General features: G+C 38.4%; 1 protein-coding gene and 1 long non-coding RNA gene across 4 annotated transcripts in view; one reads left to right on the plus strand and one right to left on the minus strand.

The window, feature by feature from the left end:
- Positions 1-1,213: 1,213 nt before the first annotated feature.
- LOC117517462 lies at positions 1,214-12,978 on the minus strand. The gene is made up of 3 exons (XR_004562735.1): positions 12,966-12,978; positions 5,390-5,393; positions 1,214-1,312 (listed from the first exon to the last, which is right to left on the minus strand). It is a non-coding gene; the product is annotated as an uncharacterized LOC117517462 (long non-coding RNA).
- LOC117517460 (lipase member H-like) overlaps positions 6,512-26,003 on the plus strand; it is a 38,722-nt gene continuing 19,230 nt past the window's right edge. Inside the window, exons 1-2 of one of the 3 annotated variants that reach the window (XR_004562734.1) lie at positions 6,512-6,737; positions 24,982-25,066. Coding sequence is in view for 2 of the 3 variants with exons in the window: in XM_034178482.1 (XP_034034373.1) it covers positions 25,009-25,066 (58 nt within the window). In the remaining variant the exon portion in view is untranslated. Of the gene's footprint in view, positions 6,738-6,879; positions 7,097-24,981; positions 25,067-26,003 lie in introns of those variants that run through there. The other 2 variants (XM_034178482.1, XM_034178483.1) reach the window with 2 other exon arrangements.

A 26,003-nucleotide genomic window follows, 5' to 3' on the forward strand; every position in this document is an offset into this window, starting at 1 on the left:
TTCATGGCCAAATAAAATCCATAAGAGAAAAAATCAAACTCTGTTAACTTTCACCTGAACTTTGTTTTCCTAAACTGCTAAAGTTAATAAAAAACAAAAATCTCTGTCACAATCATTCATACAGCTCAAGCGTTCTAATACAGCAAAGACGTAGTTACAGGGTGGGAAACCGGGTTCAAACCCCTCCCAAAATATTCCAGAGTAAAGGATGGCAGAAATTAGAAATCACAAAACAAGTCACTGTTTTATAATGCCCTTGCCAATGGACAAGCAATGGAATAATTGCTTCAGCAAATTATTCACTGTCTTTGAAATCAGCTAATCCAGATCCAGTGTCGCCAACTGAACAGTCCCCTCTAAAAATCGGTCCACCCTGTCTTTCACTGCACATGCATCATTTCGGACCACAGCAGCGTCATTTCTGAGCATCAGCAGCGATTCACCGATTATCGCCTCATTTCTGCTTCAAACTGCACTCCAGTCATCATCTATCTCAGTGACAGATATCTGAAGCTTTTGTACAACAATCATTTCCACATAAATTCAGCATTATTTCATAATAAAAGACGGGGGAGCGATCAGAGCACCTAGGTCATTTCGGAGCATCAGTAATGACTCACCGATTATCGCCTCGTTTCTGCTTAAAACTGATTTTAGAATGATTTAAGAGGTTTTACTTTGTCATCTGATGGTTAATAATCACATTATTCCCTTTGATCGCTTTGGGTGAAGAGAGTCGGACTCAGACATGTGCAGTGGAGGCAGGGCAGACCAATTTTTAGGGGGGACCGTTCGGTCAGCAACACCGGATCACCTCCAAAAGACAGTGGCATCTTCCATGGCCTAATATCTATCTGTGGTGAAAATTTTGTCAAAATCCATGCAGTAGTTTTGAGGTAATCCTGCTAACCGACAGACAGACAAATAAAAAAATAATAATAATATTAAATATTTTATTACGTCTGTGGCGGATATAACAACTGAGAAAACATATATTTCAAAACAATAAATGAAATAATAATGTTTTAGAAATTCGCTGTTTAGAAAAAATCAAATGACATCTTAATAACTGCTTCCCAAAATATTCACCATTATGACATTTTAAAGCACAAAATAACACAACGACATCAGAAAATAATTCACGCTCAAAAAGCTTCAAATTAAGCAAATAAAACTAATGCTTCAGGAAACACTTGAAGCATGAATAGTCCTATCTCACTGGCTGCAACTGTTGGAGATGCGAATTAGTGGCCAAACACGTGAACAAGTGACAGTGTCGCACTTGGTATATCATTGAAGTGGCCACTTGCAGCTGAACCCAAATTATTATCCTGCTGTTATCCATGTGAATAGACTGCAGAAGTTCCACCACTGTTCCCAATAATGGCAAAATAAAATAAATTATAAAATAATAACAAATTAAACAAAAATAATAATAACAATAAAGTGCATACAGTGCACTCACCAACTTGCAGAATGATGTCCCTGCTGGATCTAGTGTCCTATCTTCCATGTCCAGTATATAATCCACATCTTATATGATCCTTTTATCCTTGGCTTCAAAATCCGCGCACAGTGATCATTCACAAGCCAGAACAGCTTCTGCTCTGTGACAGCAATGTCCAGCGGCAGTCTGCATCCTTTAATTTGATTTGATTTATTCGGCAATAACATTGTAAGCCCTTTTGGCTGTTCGCTTGTTTTTTTTTCCCCCCACTCGGGGTGTCCACAGCAGATCTGAGGTGGAGCTGCACAATTTGGTGCAGATACATCCTCCTCCATCCTCTTGCATTTTGGCTCTGATGGACATATGACATCACATTTCCATGGCATTTAGGGGAAAGAGTGTCCCGGTTTAAAGACACATATGTGCTGTTGGAGCTGTGCTGTTTAATGAAAGCATGTGGTCTAGGCATGTGGAGATTAATCGATAGGAATTGGTATCTAGATACAAACGTGTGCGATGTGAGTGCATCGATTCAGTTGACGGGTTGAATCACGATGGATCAGTCACTGCCTGGTTGCCTCAGTTCTTTTCTGATGTACATCAAATGCACCACGGACAGAAGTCAGAAAGCACATTTCTACCACAACAAACATGATGACATCAAAATCCTTTTTGCTTACCGATTCTCTTATCGGTCCTTCAGTCCGGGACACCGGAGCAGCTGTTGTTTTTGAGGGTTTCAATTGGGAAATGATCATTTCTCTAAGCAGCTGAAAGTTATTGAATGTTTCATAAATTAAAGGGATCAATTGCTTCATGTTTGAAATATTAAATAAAACTTTTGCTTCAGAAAATGATTCATTGATTCTAAATGGCTGAAACCCTAAAATTGCTTTGTGAAATATTTATTGTTTCAAAACACTTGAAATGATAAATGAAACAATTACTTTGGAAATTAATCTTCAAATACTCAAAACAAAACAAAAAAAATCCAAAGGAGCTATTGGTTCAGACAATATTAAGATCAGGTCAAGCAGCATGCGTTGGTGTTGTGTGTCACTGCATCTACCACATTAACTAACCACATTATTATTTGGGTTGGGGCGACTAATGAGAATCATCAGTCAAAAAGTTGAATACCCTTAGTTGTCAACTACAGTCGACTAAATTAATAAGGCCAAATCTAAGTAGCAATACACATTTGCTTAAATAAAACCACAAGAGAACTCATTTCTGGAAAGTGACTTTTGATTCCTTGTGACTGTGCTTCAGGCTGTGAGCACTTTCCTGAAAACTGAAATTTGTCTTTATTCTGTGCAATACATTCATGGAGTGTTGAAGATTTAATGATTTTTGGAAATTAAAGTAATCATCGTTCAAGTCAGGGTGAACTGTAAATCAGTCACTGTGGAAATGTCTACATTAAAAATGGTCTCTCTACATTGAAAACTGAAGCCACAAAAATACTTAAACCATTTTTGTTAATGATTTACTTAAATCATTTTTGTTAATAATTTACTTAAACCATTTTTGTTAATGATTTACCTTTAACTTGTCGGAAAATCATTCTATTTGAATTATCTGTCTAGGCGACAAGAAGAAAATTAGTCAACTGGTTTCAAACTACCTAGACATAGTCAACTATTATGACTAGTCATCCCTACCCAACTTATTATTTACAACTTATCTTCTTCGATCTTCATCAGTCATGGATTTATTAATCGTCTTAAAAAAATTCCTTTCAGCCTGAAAATAGGTCCATCTCCGTCACCTAAAAGTAGCCATCTATCTACCACAGCCAGGTGAAATGTGGTCACCCCCTTGGCCTTTTATAGTTGCTGGTGTCTTCAATACTGAGGCAACTGGGTGCTGGATCATGCCTACAGAAATGCACCACATGGCCATGCATGACAGGTAAACTACACACAGACGGACATATCAAAGTTTGTGTGGGACATCACCACTGTACGAACAGGACGTATATGCTCATAAAATAAAATAAAATAAAACAATCCACGATATTTAAGCAAAGTGATGAATAATTATGCAGTATTGTGCCAATTAAACAATAATTAAATGTCTGAAAGAGGATGTTTATTTTTTATTTATTGCCAGCCCGTGAGCATGCTTAGATATGTATCAAAGTTTGGGTGTAACAAACCACAAGGTGCAAACCTGCAAGTGGCTGATTTAAGTTCATTTTGCAGCTACCGCCATTAACATTTGCAAAATCCTCATTTACATACTGCTATCTCTGTCACTTTTGCACCCATTATCAATTGCATGATTTTCCTTCTGAAATCTCCCATGAATCTGTTTCTACTCCAAAGTGCAAAGGTTTGGATTACCCACTCAGTTCAGTGCCCATGATCTGGGATTTTCCCCCTTTACACAGGGATGGGATCTATCCAGCAGTCCTTGTGTGGTCATGAAGTCACGTCGAATGCCGCATGACGCCAAAGACCTTACATCAAGAACCTTATACAGTCCACTCTGTAGACTCTCACAAACCACCATGATCACAATGGTCAGCATGAAGCATGAAGCTGCACCTGATTTTCTCAGAAGAGTGGACAAGTCTGGAAGATGCACGAATACTGCACAGAGCACACCATGACCACCTGACGGGCACGCACTGACGCCAGGGCAACAGCAGATCATCCACTGACACATGACTGGAGTGACGTGAGTTTGGACATGAAGTCAGAAATAAAAGAACAATATCATTTCAATATCACAGCCAATGGGCGCACAATGATCAGGGCTGTGTGCTGTGATCTTTATGAATAAAGTTCATTTTATAAAGTGCTGTTATAAAGCATAAAATGAGTTCCTTGTTAGCAGAGTTCATCAGAAGGTTTTGTGAGTGTTAAAGACGTTGAGCGGCGAGCAGGCGGAGAAATTTGTCTTTTACTTTCTCTTACTTTTCCTGCGGCTGATGGTTCATTCCCAGCTTCTGAAAGTTCCAGTATCAACTAAGCACAAGTGTACATGGACCTTGGCTGTCACCAAAAGTGTGTGTCACATCAGACAAGTCAGACACGTAATCTGTGCCCTGATTACTGTTATGATGACACCCGTAGCACTAACTAAAAACCTGTCATCATGGAAGACAGGACGGGATCTGTGGACCCAACTCTCTCCCTCCCCAGCCAGCCTCCTGTCCTGGACACCAGCATGGACTCCCAAAATTTCCTGTATATTTGTATTGTCAAGTGTGTCTGCATGGCCCAAACAGAGGGTCACCCCTATTTGAGTCTGGTCTGCTTGAGGTTTCTTCCTCAAATCATCAGAGTGAGTTTTTCCTTAGCACTGTTGCCTGTGTGTTTGTTCTAGGGGTTAGTAAGGTTAGACCTTACTTGTGTGAAGCACCTTGAGGCAGCTTTGTTTTGATTTGGTGCTATATAAATTCACTAAATTGAATTGAATAAACTGAAGACAAAACAAGCTAAATATTAATCTTTTTCCACATTTCTATACATGCGCATTCAGCTTGGATTATGTGTGCATGTGCTGGGTTTTTTCCCCACTAACATGTGCCTGACATCACCTGTCTGAAACACCTCGTGTGGAACTTTTTAATATGTAAGTAGGTACATTAAGTTCATTTTGAATTCACCACTAGTGTGACCATATTTCGACAAATGAAAAACCAGACACTAAACCCAGCAATGAAATACTCAAAGTTTACGCAAAGATGCCTTATAATTTCAAAACATTTAACGTATGCTTCCTCTGTATGAATAGAAAATTGCTATATTACAAAATACTATCTATAACCAAAGACACATTCAGATAGGTTTCTAGGAGAAACCACGACATGTCCTGGGAAAACAGGATGTTTGGACCTTACTCACCACAGTTTTGTTCTTTTTTCCATGAATTGTACAGTCCAGAGTTTGACTCAGTTGGAGACAAAAGTGAGAACAAGACAACTGTCACGTGACTTTTTCAGTCCTTGCAATGGTTTTCACAAACATCTGTTTTATTTTTCATGGGTCAGTTGTTTTCAAGCCATTAAAAAGTCCAGTGGATGGTATTTTTCTGCAGATTTAGCTGATGTTACCTGTAAATGATGGCAAAAAGCACGCGCACACACAAGATAAATCCAAACTGACAAGTGTGAAAAATTAACCATTTAATATTTAGCTCATTTTTTTCTCTCTCTCTCTCAGTTCGCACTAACAGCGACGAAATTTGACATCAAACTACTCAAAATCCAGCATATATATCAAAAAGCAGCAGATCTCCATGGAAATGTGATGTAATCTGTAACGCACAAACTCCACGTGAGACACCAACATGCACAAGGGCCACTGAAGAGGTGACACAGAAAAGTGTTTTTGCATCACCTCTGCAGATCTGGCATGTTTTAAGCCGCACGACAGACTCACACCTGCCACGTCCTGTGTAAAGGGGACTTAGTAAATCAGACCCTATGAAACATTTCCTTCAGAAGTTGTGTAGCAGATAAAATAATGCAATGGCAACATCTAGTGGATAGAGGCTTGCCTGCCCCAACTGAGTTTATGGCTCATCCCCTGACTCAACTCAACTCAAACTATTTCTAAAGCACATTTAAAATGACAGCGGTCGACCAAAGTGCTGAACAAAAAAGAAAAATGGGAACCAAGTAATGCCCAGTCATAAGTAAATAAATAAGTTAAAAATATCAGCAAAATTGCAGCAGGCAATAAAATAAATGAGAACAGAATACAAATTAGAATAAAGAATAAAACTGACACGTTATATTGACATACGCAGTATAATGTAATAAAAAAAATGGTGTTGAACAAAGGAATGTCTTTTGATGCAAGATTTATTCTTCCAACAAATCAGTGCAATTCTCAAAAATACAAGAAGGTGCTGCGAACTGCAGAAATGTCCTTTCTGGTGAATTTGTGCTTTTCTACAGAAGCATCGTGGAAGTTCCCAGACAGCTTTTGCTTTCACTCTGTTTCCACAGAGCAGTCACATGCCATCACACTCGGTTGTTCTTTTTACATTCGCATGTCAAGTTCAATGGAAACCCTTGCAAAACCAGTTTGTGTGCCACAATCAGTAGTGACTTGACAGGAATGTTTAACCTATGAGCACATTGACCTAGGCTGAGGGGTGTGGTTATCCTCCAGAGAGCATGCAGGACAGGAGGAGGAGGAGGAGAACTCCCGCTCCTCTGACTTCCTGGAGTAAAGCAATGTCACATATGTGGTCATACACACAGACGACAACAACCCACGCTCACAAGCTTTAACACGGCACACCAGGAAACCTTTGTCCCTTGGCTAAGGTAAGACTCCTTGTCACTGTGCTCAGATTTCCTAGAAACACTAACCATGAAGAGTAAACAAGTGTCTGAGAAGAAACTGACCACCTCAGATGGGGCTGCACACTCAGAACAGGTGGTGATTCCAGCACATTTCTGTTTCACACACACCTTGCTACATCATTGACTTTTGGTAGAATGCTGGGTGGAGCCAGAGAACTGGATTTTCGGTCACCAAGTATTTCCACGGCATGAATACTTCTGGACTTCATGTTCATCTTTAAAGTGTTTTGCCACTTTTTCAAGTAACCTGTTCAGTTTTGAATAAATCTTTCATGTGAGTGTCAAAATGTCCTGAAGAACAACAAGAACCTCCAGCCCTGGTAAAGTAAACAAGAAATCTCCTCCCTGGATGACTGTGAATCTTTGCTGCCAGATACAAATACATTTGGAGTCATTACGTTGTAAAGTTAGTCAGTGTTGAAGTCTGCTCTCGTAGTCTGTTGCTGAATATTCCTGAGGGTTGCAAATTTAATACACAGACATTTGTGTGGTTTTGTACATACTGTAACAGTTGTCTGCAGATCCAGAGTAGGTGGCTCTGTGGTATAGGAGTTTGACAACCAACCTTTAGACTGGGGTTCAATTTCTGGCATCACCACTACCTGTGTGTGTCGACAACCTTCATTGTCTCAGTCCACTCAGCTATAAATTGGTTACTTAGGAACGTAATCTGCAATGGTGTGACCTGTCCGGACCTCAGTCTCTCATCCACATCATGATACAGTATATATTGAGATAAGCACCGGCCCTATGGCCATAGAGGCCTGCATAGGGCTTACTTCTTCTATGAGTCCAAACTCGTGATGCCTACTATTTAACAGTTTATCTGTTCAACATTTGACTGCAGTCACAAACATTTACTTGTGTCAGTTCTGGCACCAGTATAGTTTAAGGTAAACCCTTGCCCTGTTTGTAAAGCTAACTATTAAAAAGCTAAATAGAAAAGACAATATACTTTGTATACCTAAAACTGTTTTCAAATTTTTATTTTGTTTTCTGACAAATGTATTAGAACAAGTAGCTAAGTAGATAAAGAGTTGGTCTGCCAATATGAAGATCTGGGTTTGAATCCCACTCTTGTTGCGGTGCATCTGGAAAGCATTCACAGTGCTTCATTTTTTCCACATTTTGTCATGTTACAGCCTTATTCCAAAATGGAGTAGCTAAATACATTTTTTTTTCTCAGGAACACTTCAGAAAACCATTGTCAGTTAACACAGTTCGTCACTACATCTACAAGTGCAAGTTAAAACTCTACCAGGCAAAGCAAAAGCCATACATCAACAACATCCAGAAACGCCGTCGCCTTCTCTGGGCCCGAGCTCATTTGAAATGGACAGACGCAAAGTGGAAAAGTGTGCTGTGGTCTGATGAGTCCACATTTCAAATTGTTTTTGGAAATCATGGACGTCGTGTCCTCCAGACAAAAGAGGAATAAGACCATCCAGATTGTTACCAGCGCTAAGTTCAAAAGCCAGCATCTGTGATGGTATGGGGGTGTATTAGTGTCCATGGCATGCCCAGGTTCATATTTGAATTGTCAACTGTGTCGGTAGCATGGCCCAAGCAGAGGGTCACCCCTTTGAGTCTTGTCCGCTTGAGGTTTCTTCCTCAAATCATCACTATTTGAGGGCTTTGTTTCACAATGTCTCCTCCTTCTCCGGTCAAGTGATCTCTTCCATATTCCACAAGGTGCAGAAAGCACACCCCCTCAATCCTCACTGGACCTGGACACTGTGGCCTGACCAGTCTTGGTGCTTCCCACCTATGAACCCAGGAAGGAAGAAACCACCATAAAAGTATAATACAAACCAGAGTTATTAAGGTTTTGTGTTTTCCATTAATTCTTACTTTTAATTATTGCTTCAATACAGTTTCCTGGTAGTGTGATGTAACGTGCTGTGGTGTATAAGCAGAGTGCACACATCATCAACGTATATGAATAATGTGTCAAATAAACTGCAGAAAAATTCTGTTTTCAACTTTAAACCATATTGCTAGTTTATAGTGCAGTAGCTTGCTGATGCCATATGAGACCAATGCATGGGCACGACACCTGACCAGACCTCATCTTAACACCAACACATCCACGGATGCACAAATGAGCACCATTATGCAAGCTATTTACTTCAATTTCAATTTAATTTCATTTACATAGCACCAAATCACAACAGAGTTGCCTCAAGGCACTTCACACAAGTAAGGTCTAACCTTACTAACCCCCAGGGCAGCAGTGGTAAGGAAAAACTCCCTCTGAGGAAGAAACCTCAAGCAGACCAGACTCAAAGAGGTGACCATCTGCTTGGGCCATGCTACAAACATAAATTACAAAACAATTCACAAAAGGAATACACAGGAAATGCTGTTGGTGCACAGGACAGGAGGGTCACCAGCACAAATAACACACCCATCTCTGGATGGAGCTGCATCTTAAACAGAGAGAAAAAACAGAATCAGGCATCAGAAAGACAAGAAATACAGTATAATTTGCCAGGATTAATCAAGAAAAACTGGAAATACAAAGGTGATCGCCGGCCACTAGCCCTAAGCTTCACTAAAAAAAACCCAGAATTTAGGTAAAGTTGAGGCTGCAGCATGCTCTGTTTCCTACTAAAATTAATTAAAAGAGTAAAAAGTGTAGAACTATACTATGCCAGTATGCTAGCCATACGAAAGGGAAATAAGTGCGTCTTAAGTCTGGACTTGAAAGTCTCCACAGAATCTGACTGTTTTATTGATGCAGGGAGATCATTCCACAGAACAGGGGCATGATAAGAGAAAGCTCTATGATCTGCAGACCTCTTATTCACCCTGGGGACACAAAGTAGTCCTGCACCCTGAGAACGCAAAGCCTGGGCCGGTACGTAAGGTTTAATTAGGTCAGCTAGGTAGGGAGGTGCCAGTCCGTGAACAATTTTATAGACTAGTAGCAGAACCTTAAAATCTGATCTCAATGGGACAGAAAGCCAGTGAAGGGATGCCAAAATGGGTGTAATGTGGTTGAACTTTCTGCTTTGTGTCAAAAGTCTGGCTGCAGCATTTTGAACCAGTTGGAGAGCACAAATGCTAGACTGCGGTAAACCAGAAAATAGAACATTGCAGTAGTCCAATCTTGAAGAGATAAAGGCATGGATCAGGGTCTCAGCATCAGCCATAGACAAGATGAATGAATGAGTGAATGAATGAATTTATTTATTTATTTATTTATTTATTTATTTATTCGGCACACACACACACACACACACACACACACACACACACACACACACACACACACACACACACACACACACAAATCCGAAAGAACAAAAACATACAAATAACATGAATATTATATAAACAAAGCCTGCAGAAGCAAAGCTTATCAACGCCCACCCCTGCTAGTACAAGTCCAACAATTATAACAGTCATAATAACATAAACACAAATTCACAACACACTACATATCAACACACAGACATACACTGCAATATTCAATTACACTTCAATTCATGTATAATTATATTATGTATATATATAAAGCGCCAAATCACAACAAATTTGGCCCAAGTCACTTTACTCAAATAAGGATTAACCTTACTGACCCCCAGAGCAAGCACTAGGCAACTTTGGTGAGGAAAAACTATATATACATATATATATATATATATATATATATATATATATATATATATATATATATATATACACACATACATGCACCTACATAAATATACTTACACCTACATACATTCAAATATACACATACGTACCCATTTCTAATTTAAACAGTCCCTATAAATCAAATCATATTGTTATCTTTATGATACCTAGACATGATTGTTCTTTTTGAGTAGTTTCTTGAATTGTACTAAGGTACCACACATTCTAATCTCTGTTGAACATTCGTTCCATTTCTTCACCCCAACCACAGACACACAAAAACCCTTTACATTTGTTCTTACTGATGGTTTCATAAAAAGTGCACAACCTCTTAAACTATAACTGGGTTCCCTCAGTCTGAACAGATTCTGGACACGTCTTGGTAAGGCTTGGTTTTTCGCATGAAACAAAGTTTGAATTGTGATATAATCAACCAAATCTCTGAATTTTAATCAATTTAAAGACACAAATAGAGAATGAGTTGGATCACGATAATGTTTATTGCAGATAACTTGTATGGCTCGTTTTTCAGAATCAGAAGAAGTTTATTGCCATTGCCAGTGAACAGGATTCACAGACTAGGAATTTGCTTTGATACAATGGTGCAACATTAAGAAGAGATAAAATGCTAGGATAAAATATAACATATGTGTCAAAATAAGATAAAATATAAGATAAAAAAAAAAGAAATATGAAATATGAAAGGCTGTGTGCAACAGAAAAACAGAGAAACAGAAAAAACAGTGCAGTGGGAGGAGTGCAATTAAAAACCAAAGTACATTGTCTAAAGTGACCCGTGATAAAATGATAAAGTGACAGAGTTAAGCTTAAGGTGACTGAGTTATGAGGTGTTCATGAGTCTAACGGCAGAGGGGAAGAAACTGTTCTTATGGCGGGAGGTTCTGGTCCGGATGGACCGTAGCCTCCTGCCCGAGGGGAGTGGTTTGAATAGACTGTGTGCAGGGTGAGAAGGGTCAGCTGTGATCCGACCTGCTCAGCCCAGAGTCCTGGAGACGTGCAGGTCGTGGAGAGATGGAAGGCTACAGCCGATCACCTTCTCAGCAGAGGCCACAATGCTCTGCAGTCTGTGTCTGTCCCTGGCTGTGGCCCCGGCGTACCACACCGTGATGGAGGAGCAGAGGATGGACTCGATGATGGCCGTGTAGAACTGCACCATCAGCTGGACAGGCAGCTTGGCCTTCTTCAGCTGCCGCAGTAAAATTCAGAGATTTGGTTGATTATATCACAATTCAAACTTTGTTTCATGTGAAAAACCAGTATTTGCAAAAGAAATATTGGATTGATGTTTGATTTGTAAATGTTTCCCCACGACTCAACACAATATGTCATATACGAGGGCTGTAAATAAAGTCACGGTCCTTTTTATTTTTTTCAAAAACTATATGAATTTCATTCATATGTTTTTACATCAGACATGCTTGAACCCTCGTGCGCATGCGTGAGTTTTTCCACGCCTGTCGGTGACGTCATTCGCCTGTGAGCACTCCTTGTGGGAGGAGTCGTCCAGCCCCTCGTCGGAATTCCTTTGTCTGAGAAGTTGCTGAGAGACTGGCGCGTTGTTTGATCAAAATTTTTTCTAAACCTGTGAGACACATCGAAGTGGACACGGTTCGAAAAATTAAGCTGGTTTTCAGTGAAAATTTTAACGGCTGATGAGAGATTTTGAGGTGATTTTGTCGCTTTAAGGACTTTTCACGGTGCGAGACGTCGCGCAGCGCTCTCAGCCGCCGTCATCAGCCTGTTCAAGCTGAAAACCTCCACATTTCAGGCTCTATTGATCCAGGACGTCGTGAGAGAACAGAGAAGTTTCAGAAGAAGTCGGTTTCAGCATTTTATCCGGATATTCCACTGTTAAAGGAGATTTTTTTAATGAAAGACGCGCGGAAGGGTCCGCGCGTCGGGATGCAGCCGCCGCGACGCTCCGCCACAGGAAAAACACCTCTGTTGAAAGCCTTAAGGACAAGCTGGAACATGTCCTGCCTGTTAAACAATTTCTCATATACTCACTCCACTGAAAGCCATCAAAAGCCGCCTGGATTTTACAAATGGTTATCAACACGGAGGTGTTTTTCCTGTGCCGCCGCACCGCGTCGGCTGCGTCCCGATGCGCGGATCCGTCCGCACGTCTTTCATTAAAAAAATATCCTTTAACAGTGGAATATCCGGATAAAATGCTGAAACCGACTTCTTCTGAAACTTCTCTGTTCTCTCACGACGTCCTGGATCAATAGAGCCTGAAATGTGGAGGTTTTCAGCTTGAACAGGCTGATGACGCCGCCTGAGAGCGCTGCACGACGTCTCGCACCGTGAAAAGTCCTTAAAGCGACAGAATCACCTCAAAATCTCTCATCAGCCGTTAAAATTTTCACTGAAAACCATCTTAATTTTTCGAACCGTGTCCACTTCGATGTGTCTCACAGGTTTAGAAAAAATTTTGATCAAACAACGCGCCAGTCTCTCAGCAACTTCTCAGACAAAGGAATTCCGACGAGGGGCTGGACGACTCCTCCCACAAGGAGTGCTCACAGGCGAATGACGTCACCGACAGGCGTGGAAAAACTCACGCATGCGCACGAGGGTTCAAGCATGTCTGACGTAAAAACACATGAATGAAATCCATATAGTTTTTGAAAAAAATAAAAAGGACCGTTACTTTATTGACAGCCCTCGTATGGTACCATCAGAGAATGATATAAAGTAAGTAACCCTTCTTGCGGCAGTGCATCTTTGGCTTTATACAGAATGGCAATAGTTTTTGACAATTTCAATTTGACATAATTTATATGTGATTTCCAGCTAAGTTTATTATCAATTACAACACCTAAAAATTTGTTCTCTTTTACTAACTAACTACTAACTAACAACAATTTCCTTGTTGTTTATGGTTAAATTTTTACATTTGGGTGCCTGTTTATTTCCAAATATAATACATTTGATTTTCCCAAGGTGGAGTGACAACTTATTAGCGTCAAACCAAGCCTTAAACTTTTCCAGTTCTTTCTCCACCATGTCCAGAAGCTGTTCAAGATTATCACCACTGCAAAACACAGTGGTATCATCCGCAAAAAGAACACATCTCAGTGATCTCAACACCCAACTTATATCATTTATATACAATATAAACAACAAAGGACCCAACACTGAACCCTGCGGCAACCCACATGTGACTTCCCTGAGCTCAGAGTTTGTATTATTAAATTGAACATACTGAAATCTGCCATGTAAATAACTAGTTATCCATTCATATGCCAGACCTCTGATACCGTATTTCTGCAGTTTATTTAATAATATTCCATGGTTAATCGTGTCAAATGCTTTCTGCAAATAATAAAAAAAAACACCTACTGTGTATTGTTTATTGTCAGTTGCAGTTGCTATATTTTCCACAAAGTCCATCAAAGCCTGTGATGTAGTTCGAAACTTTCTGAATCCGTATTGTTCTTCACTTATGTCCTGCTTCAATAAATAATCATTCGATCTTTTAGCAAATATTTTTTCCAAAATTTTGGAAAATTGTGGCAGGAGTGATATAGGTCTGTAATTAGAAAAGGTGTGTTTGTAACCAGTTTTAAACAGAGGTATTACTTTGGCTATTTTCATTTGAGAGGGAAATTTACCAGTACTGAGACATATTGCAAATGTAACTGAACGGTTTTACTATACAATCAATTTTTTTTAATAAAGCCATATCCAAATTATTGAAATCAGTCAATTTCTTACTTTTTGAACCATGAACCAGATCAAGTATTTCCCTTTCATCGGTACCACCAATAAACATTGAAACAGACTTGTTAAATGTTGAATTATTTACCCAGAAGTTATTAGTCGATGAATCAATTTTACTTGGAAGATTTTTACCCACATTAACGAATTATTCGTTAAAGTGGTCAGCAATGGACTTGTTGTTATCAATTGTGATGTTGTTATTAATATGAAAAAATTAAGGATAATGTCTAGTAGTTCTATTCTTATTTATTATTTCATTTAAAATGTTCCATGTATTTTTGATGTTATTTCTACTTTTGACAAGTAACTCACTGTAATATCTTTTCTTACTGAGTCTCATGATGTTGGTTAACTTATTCTTATATGTTTTATATTTACTTTCAGCTTCCTTAGTTCGTAGATTTATGAATTGTTTATACAGTAAATATTTCTTTTTACATGCCCTCTGAAGTCCCTTCGTTATCCATGGTTTATTTCTGTATTGACTTTTGTACACTTTGTCAACAAGAGGACAGTGTTTGTCATATAACCTGGAAATAATGGAAGTAAAAGCATCATACGACCTGTCAACATCAACAACAAAAAATATCTGACCAGTTCTGACTTGATAAATCCTACCTTAAATTTTCAATTGATTCAGGTGTTACTTTTCTATTCATGATTTTAGTATTACTTCGATACTTATAACAGCCCTCTAATGCAAAAACTGAGAAAACAGGCAAATCAGTAATATCACTGACCAGTAGTCCCGCACTAAGATTACCGGATACAGAGTTGGTTAAAATATTGTCGATAAGAGTTGTTGAGTCCATAGTTATTCTGCTAAGATGAATGATGGTTGGAAACAGTCCCAAACAGTACAAGGTGTTTATAAATGAGGTGATTTGTGGATGATTGTGAGGATTTAAAAATTCTATATTGAAATCTCCACAGACAAATAAGTGTTTATTTCTGATAATTTTGTTATACATTCCCAAGACAATGTCTTCAGAGGTGTCAATATTTGCCACAGGAGCTCTGTAAATTCAACTGACAACCATGTTTTTGGAGTTTATAAATGTAATTTCTATGGTAACGCATTCCATGATGTTGTCCACTGTAAATGACATGTTAACTAATTTACAGTTGTAATCTGATCGTACATACAATGCGACGCCTCCGCCCCTTCTCATCTGCCTATTAACCAGGAACAGTTTGTAACCATCAAGATATACTAGATCTTTATTATCCTCAGTTAACCATGTTTCTGAAATTGCAATAACTGAAAAACGTTTTTTGGATGTTTTCAAACAATCATTAATACTGGACATATTATGAGAAAGACTTCTACTTTTAAAATGTATAATTGAAAAATCTTCATCATTGATTTTATAATCTTTGAATTGTTCTGTGAAATATTTGCACTGTCGCACGATATTCTCACTAAAAAAGGAATCTGGATCATTATCAGATTCAAAGGGGTGGTTAGCAGAATTATAATTAAATGTTTCTAGGCAGAGCTCCTGGGCAGAAATAAACAGATCATTTTCCTTTGTCATTCTATCCCTTTTGTCTCTGGGTGTAGATGATGTGGATGAATAGGTTGCTCAGTCTGTCTCATGGTGCTGTGTTGTGTTTGTTGTGGATGGGAAGAATCTTCACTATATTTCGCAGGTGGTAGAAAGCAGTCCTCATAATATTTCTAATGTGGAGGTCAACGGACAACATAGGATCAAAAATTATCCCAAGGTTCCTCACTTTGTCAGTGTGATGTATGACACATGAGCCTAGGCTAAGCGTTAACTGGTCAAATTGATGCCGATGTCTCACTGGACCAAGAACCATCATTTCAGTCTTATTAGAGTTTAAAAGTAGGATGTTTCTAGACATCCAACTTCTCACTTCTTCTTACTTACACAACATGGCCACTGGATGTGAAAATGATAACTGCATTGGTTGTACACTAGTAATGACACTTGTGCTGCACTGTGCACTGCTTTGCTCAATGTGGAAGATAGCGCCCACCACCATAAATGTGCAAGGCTGCAGTGAACTGCAGCTGGAGGTCATTTGGTCAGCAAAATGATGCACAAACATGATTTTGTCCATTGAATGAAGGCTCCATGTCAGTTGTTCCAGTAGGTGGCTGGTAGTGTTATGATCAGAAGTCTCATCCATTTGCAGTTCAGACAATAGAAGGCTTTTGCCCAAAGACATTTGAGAGTGCAATATTACATTATTAAAGTCTTGCAGCTCGTTTACCTTTATCTGACCCAGAATTTTCTCTGAAACAACAATGTTGCAGAGGCTTTCAAGCTCACTCAGCAAAATAAATGCCTGTGGGATGAAGTTGGTCAACGTGCAGCCATAGTCTAGCACATCACATAATGTTAACAACCTTGCTCAAACATTAGATCAATACTGCCTTGTGACATCTCAAACCATCTGTTTTTGTCAGTGCTTGCAAATTACTGGCTGAAATTTTGTACCAGCCCATTCAAACAATGTTTTTGCGTTCTTGACTAATTCTCAGATTTCACTATTTACACAATGTTAGCTTGGAAATTTCATTCATAATAAAACATTTCAGAAAGTCAATAATGATTCCCTGGCAGCTCCACAATGCTGCCCATAAGCCGACCATGGGGCCTAAGAAGGTTCTGACAGCGGAGGAACGTGACGATATTAAAAAATCTCTGGACTTTCTATCAGAGGAGATTTCTGTTGTGAAGCAGCAACAGAAATCAATCATGGATCTGGTGGAGGAGGTGAAGGCATTACGGCTCCAGAACGCCGAGAAAGACCGGCATCTGGTGCAGCTGGAAAATAGAGTGGCTGAATTGGAGCAGTACACCAGAATCAACGACGTCATCATCACAGGTCTTCACATCAAACCACAGTCCTACGCACGGGCGGTAACAGATGAGAGCGGAGGGGATCCCAGTGAACAGGAGGTCAGCTCTGTGGAAAAACAGGTTGTTGATTTCCTCCTATCTAAAGGTATAGAAATGGATTTAAATAACATTGAAGCGTGCCACCCTCTGCCCCGGAGAAATGACGGTGATAAACGAACCGTCATCATGAGATTCATCAACAGAAAACACAAAACAGCACTGTTAAAACAAGGAAGAAAACTGAAAGGGACAAACATATTCATCAATGAACATCTCACCAAACGGAATGCCGACATCGCCAGGAAAGCACGCTTCTTAAAGAAACAGGGAAAAATCCAGCACACATGGACTTCAAACTGTAAAATATTCATCAAACTGAACGGATCACCAGAACAAGCAAAGGTTATGGCAATAAGGAACATCGAGGAGCTGGACAAATATGAACAATAGGTATGAGGACTCAAACACATCACAGCACCATGATGCAGACTGGAGCAACCCACTCATCCACATCATCTACACCCGGAGATAAGAGAGACATAATGACTAAGGATAATGATCCGTTTATTTCTGCCCAGGAGCTCTGTCTAGATACATTTAATTATAATAACTCTGCTAACCACCCCTTCGAATCTGAAAATGATCCTGATACCTTTTTCAGTGAGAATATTGTGAGACAGTGCAAATATTTTACAGAAGAACAATTCAAAAATTATAAAATCAATGATGAAGTTTTTTCAATTATACATTTCAACAGCAGAAGTCTTTCTCGTAATCTGTCCAGTATTAATGATTGTTTGAAAACATCCAAAAAACGTTTTTCAGTTATTGCAATTTCAGAAACATGGTTAAATGAGGATAATAAAGATCTGGTATATCTTGATGGTTATGAATTGTTCCTGGTTAATAGGCAGATGAGAAGGGGCGGAGGCGTTGCATTGTTTGTAAGGTCAGATTATAACTGTAAACTCATTAAAAACATGTCATTTACAGTGGACAACATCATGGAATGTGTTACCATAGAAATTACATCTATAAACTCCAAAAACATAGTTGTTAGTTGCATTTACAGAGCTCCTGGGACAAATATTGACACCTTTGAAGACATTATCTTAGGAATGTACAACAAAATCAACAGAAATAAGCATTTATTTGTCTGTGGAGATTTCAATATAGATTTTTTAAACCCTCACAATCATCCACAAATTACCTCATTTATAAACACCTTGTACTGTTTAGGACTGTTTCCAACCATCATTCATCCTAGCAGAATAACTATGGATACAACAACTCTCATTGACAATATTTTAACTAACGTTATATCCGGTAATCTTAGTGGGGGACTACTGGTCAGTGATATCAGTGATCACTTGCCAGTTTTCTCAGTCTTTGCATTGGAGGGTTGTTGTATGTATCGAAGCAATATCAAATTGGTCAGATGTTTTTGTTGATGATGTTGACAGGTCATATGATGCTTTCATTTCCATTTTTTCCAGTTTGTATAATAAACACTGTCCATTTGTTGACAAAATATATAGAAATCAATATAGCAACAAACCATGGATAACTAAGGGGCTTCAGAGGGCATGTAAAAAGAAAAACGTACTATATAAACATTTCATAAAACTACGAACTAAGGAAGCTGAAAGTAAGTATAAAACATATAAGAATAAGTTAATCAATATCATGAGACTCAGTAAAAAAATATATTATAATGAGTTACTTGTCAAAAATAGAAATAACATCAAAAACACATGGAACATATTAAATGAAATAGTAAGAAAGAATAGAGTAACTAGAGATTATCCTTCATTTTTTCAGAGTAACAACTACATCACGATTGATAACGACGAGTCTATTGCTGAACACTTTAATGAATACCTTGTTAATGTGGGTAAAAATCTTGCCAGTAAAATTGACTCATCAACTAATAACGTCTGGGTAAATAATTCAACGTTTAACAAATCTGTTTCAATGTTCATTGGTGGTACTCATGAAAGGGAAATACTTGATCTGGTTCATGGTTCAGAAAGTAAGAAATCGACTGATTTTAATAATTTGGATATGGCTTTATTAAAAAAAAGTTATTGATTGTATAGTAAAACCGTTCAATTATATTTGCAATATGTCACTAAGTACGGGTAAATTTCCTTCTCAAATGAAAATAGCCAAAGTAATTCCTCTGTTTAAAACTGGTGACAAACACACATTTTCTAATTATAGACCTATATCACTCCTGCCACAATTTTCCAAAATTTTGGAAAAAATATTTGCTAAAAGATTAAATGATTATTTACTGAAGCACAACATCATTTGTGAAGAACAATATGGATTCAGAAGGTCTCGAACTACATCACATGCTTTGATGGACTTTGTGAAAAGTATAGCAACTGCAACTGACAATAAACAATACACAATAGGTTTGTTTTTTTTTTATTTACAGAAAGCGTTTGACACAATTAACCATGGAATACTATTAATTAAACTGCAGAAATATGGAATCAGAGGTCTGGCATATGAATGGATAGCTAGTTATTTACAAGGCAGATTTCAGTATGTTCAATTCAATAATACAAATTCTGAACTCAGGGATGTCACATGTGGGGTGCCGCAGGGCTCAGTGCTGGGTCCTTTGTTGTTTATAATCTATATAAATGATATAAGTTGGGTGTCGAGTTCACTGAGATGTGTCCTTTTTGCGGATGATACAACTGTGTTCTGTAGCGGTGAAAATCTTGAACAGCTTCTGGACAAAGTGGAGAAAGAACTGGAAAAATTTAAGGTTTGGTTTGATGCTAATAAGTTGTCACTCAACCTTGGGAAAACTAAATGTATTATATTTGGAAATAAACAGGCACCCAAATGTAAAAATTTAACTATAAACAATAAGGAAATTGAGTTAGTAACAGAGAATACATTTTTAGGTGTTATAATTGATAATAAACTTAGCTGGAAACCACATATAAATTATGTGAAATCAAAATTGTCAAAAACTATAGCCATTTTGTATAAAGCCAAAGACCTACTGCCGCAAGAAGGGTTACTTACTTTATATCATTCTCTGATGGTACCATATATGACATATTGTGTTGAGTCATGGGGAAACACTTACAAATCAAATACCAATCCAATATTCCTTTTGCAAAAACGAGCCATACGAATCATCTGCAATAAACAATATCGTGAACCAACTCATTCACTATTTGTGTCTTTAAATGTATTAAAATTCCTAGATTTGGTCGATTACATTACAATTCAAACTTTATTTCGAGCGAAAAACCAAGCCTTACCGAGACATGTCCAGAGTCTGTTCCGATTGAGGGAATCCAGATATAGTTTAAGAGGTTGTGCAATTTTTATGAAACCACCAGTAAGAACAAATGTAAAGGGTTTTTGTGTGTCTGTGGTTGGGGTGAGGAAATGGAACAAATGTTCAACAGAGGTTAAAATGAGTAGTACCTTAGTAAGATTTAAGAAACTACTCAAAAAGAACATCATGTCTGAGTATCATAAAGAAGCAAATATAATTTGATTTATATGGAATGTTCAATTTATAAGTGGGACTTATTGTATATTTGAATGTGTGGGTATGTATATGCGTATGTAGATATATAGATATGGGTAGGTGTATATGTATATAAGTGACTGTGTATATGTATGTATATATTTATGTTTGTAAAGTATATACGTATGTATATAGGTATATATGGCACAGCCCAAGCAGAGGGTCACCCCCAAGAGCCTGGTCTGCTTGAGGTTTCTTCCTTATAGGGAGTTTTTCCTCACCACAGTTGCCTAGTGCTCACTCTGGGGGTTGGTAAGGTTAGTCCTTACTGGCGTAAAGTGCCTTGATTCAACTTTCTTGTGATCTGGTACTATATAAATATAATTATAAGTGAATAGTATATTGATGTGTATGTCTGTGTGTCGACATGTAGTAGTGAATTTGTATTTATGTAAATATGACTGATTAGAATTGTTGGACTTGTACTAGCAGGGGTGGGCGCTAATAAGCTTTGCTTCAGCCCACACCCTTTCGGACTCACTAGTTTTGTCTGTGTTTGTTTGTGGAATTGTTCATTTTTTTCTATTTGAATATTTTGTGTGCCGAATAAAAAACTTTGTCACTTGTCACATTATATATATATATATATATATATATATATATATATATATATATATATATATATATATATATTTGAAATGGAATAAACAAATTAAAATGTGTGAAATACAAAAAAAGAATAGCCACGTGAACTATAATCGAACAACTAGAAGTGCTGGTCGAAAAACTGGTTTTGGTTGAAGTCCTGGGCCTGTATCCACGAAGCAGCCTAAGGTTAAAAATAGCTCCTAGTGATATTATTCTAAGAAAAATCTTAGAATTCCTCAAATTCTTAGACATTTCTAAGAATTTTCCCTTGGTAAGATAAAAGTTGTTCGCAAAGCACCTTAGGCCTTAAGAGAGCTCCTAAGGTGCCGAACTGGTAAGAGGAGGGAGGAAGACTTTTACGAAGCCTAAGAGTGTCTTGAACAGAGAAGATGGCAGAAAAGACAGAGGAAACAGAGATATTCTCTGTATGTAGGATGACAGTGAATCAGTAACACGCTACCCACTTGATCTACATAATTATTTTATGTTAATTTACTGTCTTAATGTATTTATAAAATGTTTAGGTTCTTGTTAGCTTATACATACTGTTAATATTGTCATTATTTTATTATTATTATCAGTATTATTAATATTGTTATTTTCTTTTATTATTACTTTGATTTTATTATTTGATTCTTATATGGAACACAATGGAAATAAGTATTTTTACTTTCTTGTGCCATCCACGTATTTTTAACATATTTACAATTATATTCTGTACTTACAATCAACTTACTAAATAAACTCATGCACTCATGCACGCTTTTAATGTCTCAATAATCGGCATGTGAATGAGGAACGTTCAAAACATTTTCAAGCTGTGTAACAATTCATTTAATTTTGCTGGGATTCATTATCATGACATTCAATTATTTTCATGATTACACGTCTTAATGCAGTTCAGCTTATATGATTGGTTGATTTTACTGTCCATTCATGACCAGGAGCATGGAGCATGTTTGTTTTTTTATTTTTCCTCCCCTTTCCATGACAACCAATCACAGCTCTTAGAGGACTGCATCATACCTAGCAATGAGGTCAACCCTGTCTCTTCACAAAGATAGGAGTTTCTGTCCACTCCTTGCTCAGACTTCCTCTCAGACACCTGCTGGTTCACTCTTAGGCTAAGATTCCTTGTCAGGAAATTTTTGGCTAAGTTAGGAGCTCTTTGAGAGGTCTTTGAGATGCTTCGTGGATACGGGCCCTCAACTGGTGCAAACTGGAATGACTGCACATATGGAACCTGAAGTGTTGAGAAAACAGGAAGTATGTGATCCATACATCTGGGTCCCAGTTTGTATACAGTCAGTTTTGCAGCATTAATTTAACACTGCAACAAGTGCATGAGGCCCTAATCAAAATAGGGTTAAATCAACTTTATCACTGTGTTACATCAGTTATTATAGTTCATCAGTATCATTAAGCACTCAAACATAACTGACTTAACACTATTTTAAATAGGACCATATGCACTCCATTTTTTAGTACAGCAGATAACAGAATATTTGCAGAGGAATCTTTCAAATGGTGAAACAAGCACCAAATTTGACACAAATACTCCTTAGACATTACTGTTTGGAAAAAACTGATTGGTCACTTGAATTTTCAATAGGCAGCCAGGTAGGGGTAAATTGAAGAATTACACAGGGGTCAAAATAAAAAGATGCTCCAATCATATTGAAACCTATACCACATTGTTTATTTGATCATAAATATTCCCAAAAGGTATAGATTGGACTATCTATGAGTGAATGTTATGGAGTTATGGGGTAAAAACGGCAAAAAAGGTGACAACGGTCAATTTTGGTAAAAAGGGGTGCAAATTATTTGGTGAGGTAATAGGATTAATAAATGAAATACTTTTGACTGTGTTGAATGCTTGGACTGCAAAGTAAAGGTCAAACAATTTCGACATATATTGGATTCTATGATGTGCGACACCCTGTAATGTGATAACTAAGCATGACACATGGTGGAAACTATTCATTTTTAAAACCATATTAACTATTAAAGCTGATTTAACACTGAATAGGGCCACATTTACACCATGTTTGTTGATCAACTTGGTTTAACACTAACATTGTTGATTTAACACTATGATGAAATTGATTTAAACATATTTTGAACTGGACAGTAAAGATAAAGATAAACTTTCTTGATCTCACAGAGGAAAAATTCACATGTTACGTCAGCTCTTAAAAAACACACAAGGTGGGTGCAAGTAGAAGAAAATGTTCATCAAATAGCGGGTGCGGCGGCACAGGAAAAACACCTCCGTGTTGATAACCATTTGTAAAATCCAGGCGGCTTTTGATGGCTTTCAGTGGAGTGAGTATATGAGAAATTGTTTAACAGGCAGGACATGTTCCAACTTGTCCTTAAGGCTTTCAACAGAGGTGTTTTTCCTGTGGCGGAGCGTCACAGCGGCTGCGTCCCGACGCGCGGACCCGTCTGCACGTCTTTCATTAAAAAAATCTCCTTTAACAGTGGAATATCCGGATAAAATGCTGAAACCGACTTCTTCTGAAACTTCTCTGTTCTCTCACGACGTCCTGGATCAATAGAGCCTGAAATATGAAGGTTTTCAGCTTGAACAGGCTGACGACGGCGGCTGAGAGCGCTGAGCGACGTCTCTCACCGTGGGAAGTCCTTAAAGTGACAGAATCACCTCAAAATCTCTCATCAGCCGTTAAAATTTTCACTGAAAACCAGCTTAATTTTTCGAACCGTGTCCACTTCGATGTGTCTCACAGGTTTAGAAAAAATTTTGATCAAACAAAGCGCCAGTCTCTCAGCAACTTCTCAGACAAAGGAATTCCGACGAGGGGCTGGACGACTCCTCCCACAAGGAGTGCTCACAGGCGAATGACGTCACCGACAGGCGTGGAAAAACTCACGCATGCGCACGAGGGTTCAAGCATGTCTGACGTAAAAACATATGAATGAAATCCATATAGTTTTTGAAAAAAATAAAAAGGACCGTTACTTTATTGACAGCCCTCGTATACACATGCATATACACACATACATACACATACCTCTACACATACACATATACATATGCATATATAAACATGATTGGGATTGAAAAGGAGATAGGAGCATCTTCTTTACAATATGTGAAGTGGAATTTATATGTGGTAAGGTGACATTAGTGCAGGGATTTGTAAACGAGTTGTTATTGCACGTGATTTGTGGACATATTATTGCATGTGGTTATTTCACAGTGTTTTGTACAGTCTGAGAAATCAAAAAACATCTCTCTCACAGCGCTCCCGCCAGTCTCCAGGTGGGTGAGCACTCGCTGAAGTAGGTAGGTGACAGCGTCATCTACCCCGATGTTGGGCCTGTAGGCGAACTGCAGTGGGTCCAGGGTGTCACTCACCACGGTGCGGAGGTGAGACAGGATGAGCCGTTCCATGGTCTTCATGAGGTGGGAGGTCAGGGCAACTGGTCTGTCGTGGGCCGGTTCCTTGGTGTGCGGTCTTTTGGGAACCGGGACCACACAGGAGGTTTTCCACAGGGTGGGGACCACCCCTAGGCTGAGGCTCATGTTGAAGATGTGGCTGAGGACCTCACAGAGCTCATCTGCACAGGTCCTCAGCAGCCTCAGGGAGATCCCATCAGGTCCTGCCGCTTTCCTCTGCTTCAGCCGCAATATATGGTCCAATTTGCTGCAGTGTTAATCGAACACTGCAAAATTTACTTCATGCAACAGCCTATATTGTAGGCCATTTATGAATTATACACAGCTCTAGTTTATGTTTTAAATCCCTCTTTCTGGCTACAGGTCGTTTGGATGTTGCTGGCCTAAAGCATGCTCCTGTGGCAATACCTGACACTGCTCTTTCTGATAACTGTTCAAATATGTAAAGGTACGGCCTTAAACACACAACTCTGACATGCAAACCCTTTAATTTGCATCCTCCGTGTACACATAATATGTCCCGTTTAACAGCAGTGTAAGTTAAGTGTAGAGGAACTACTTCTAAGAACAGAAGATGGTATTTGCAGAACTAAAATTCATTGTAAAACCAGCTGGTTTCAGAAACTGGAATTTGGAACTTTCTGTGCGTCGCCCGTTAAAAGGATTTGATGTCACCACGGTCTGGCAGCTGGAATGGAAAGCCCTGTCTATTTCATAATAACTGATGCTGCTAAACCAATAGCACGGGTGTCATGAACAAGTAAATATTTCAGTAACATTGATTTATATGGAGCTTGGTGAAAGGTTTGTCCTTCTCCTGGAGTAGAAGCCGTTTCAGGAAGTCAATGAACTTCTTAGCTTTGTGAGATATTATGTTCAGTCATGTATTTTCCTCAAAACCAAATGGTATGCTAAATTGCTAACCCTGACAGAAAGCTGTTTATGTTAAAATAATGTTTAAGATAAATGTTAAATACTTTTTTATTTGGTCATTATTTGCTACAATTTGACTTCAGTAGCTCTTGAGGCATAACACATGGGTGTTCTCCGTCGATTTCTATTTACTCACTAGATGGAGGACGGCGGCGATCCGCTCGTTCACTGACTGTTGCCAGAGCGCCTCCAACTTGGTTAGTGTTTAATAAGCAGACATAAATAGAAATCAATGTGGACATGATCAATGTTTTCAAGAGAGTTTCTGCATTTTCTGTGCTATTACTGTGCTGTTCCATTTAATCAAACTCAGTCCCACATTTGTACAGCCACTATTTGTCAAAACAAATACAGAAGAGGATCAGACTATTTATATAATAGACTTGAATGAATTTGTTTGTCCCAGTCCAGATAGAAAATAATACCATCACATGGTCAAACACATGGGATGG

The sequence above is a fragment of the Thalassophryne amazonica genome, chromosome 9 (assembly GCF_902500255.1).
Source record: "Thalassophryne amazonica chromosome 9, fThaAma1.1, whole genome shotgun sequence".
NCBI lineage: Eukaryota > Metazoa > Chordata > Actinopteri > Batrachoidiformes > Batrachoididae > Thalassophryne > Thalassophryne amazonica.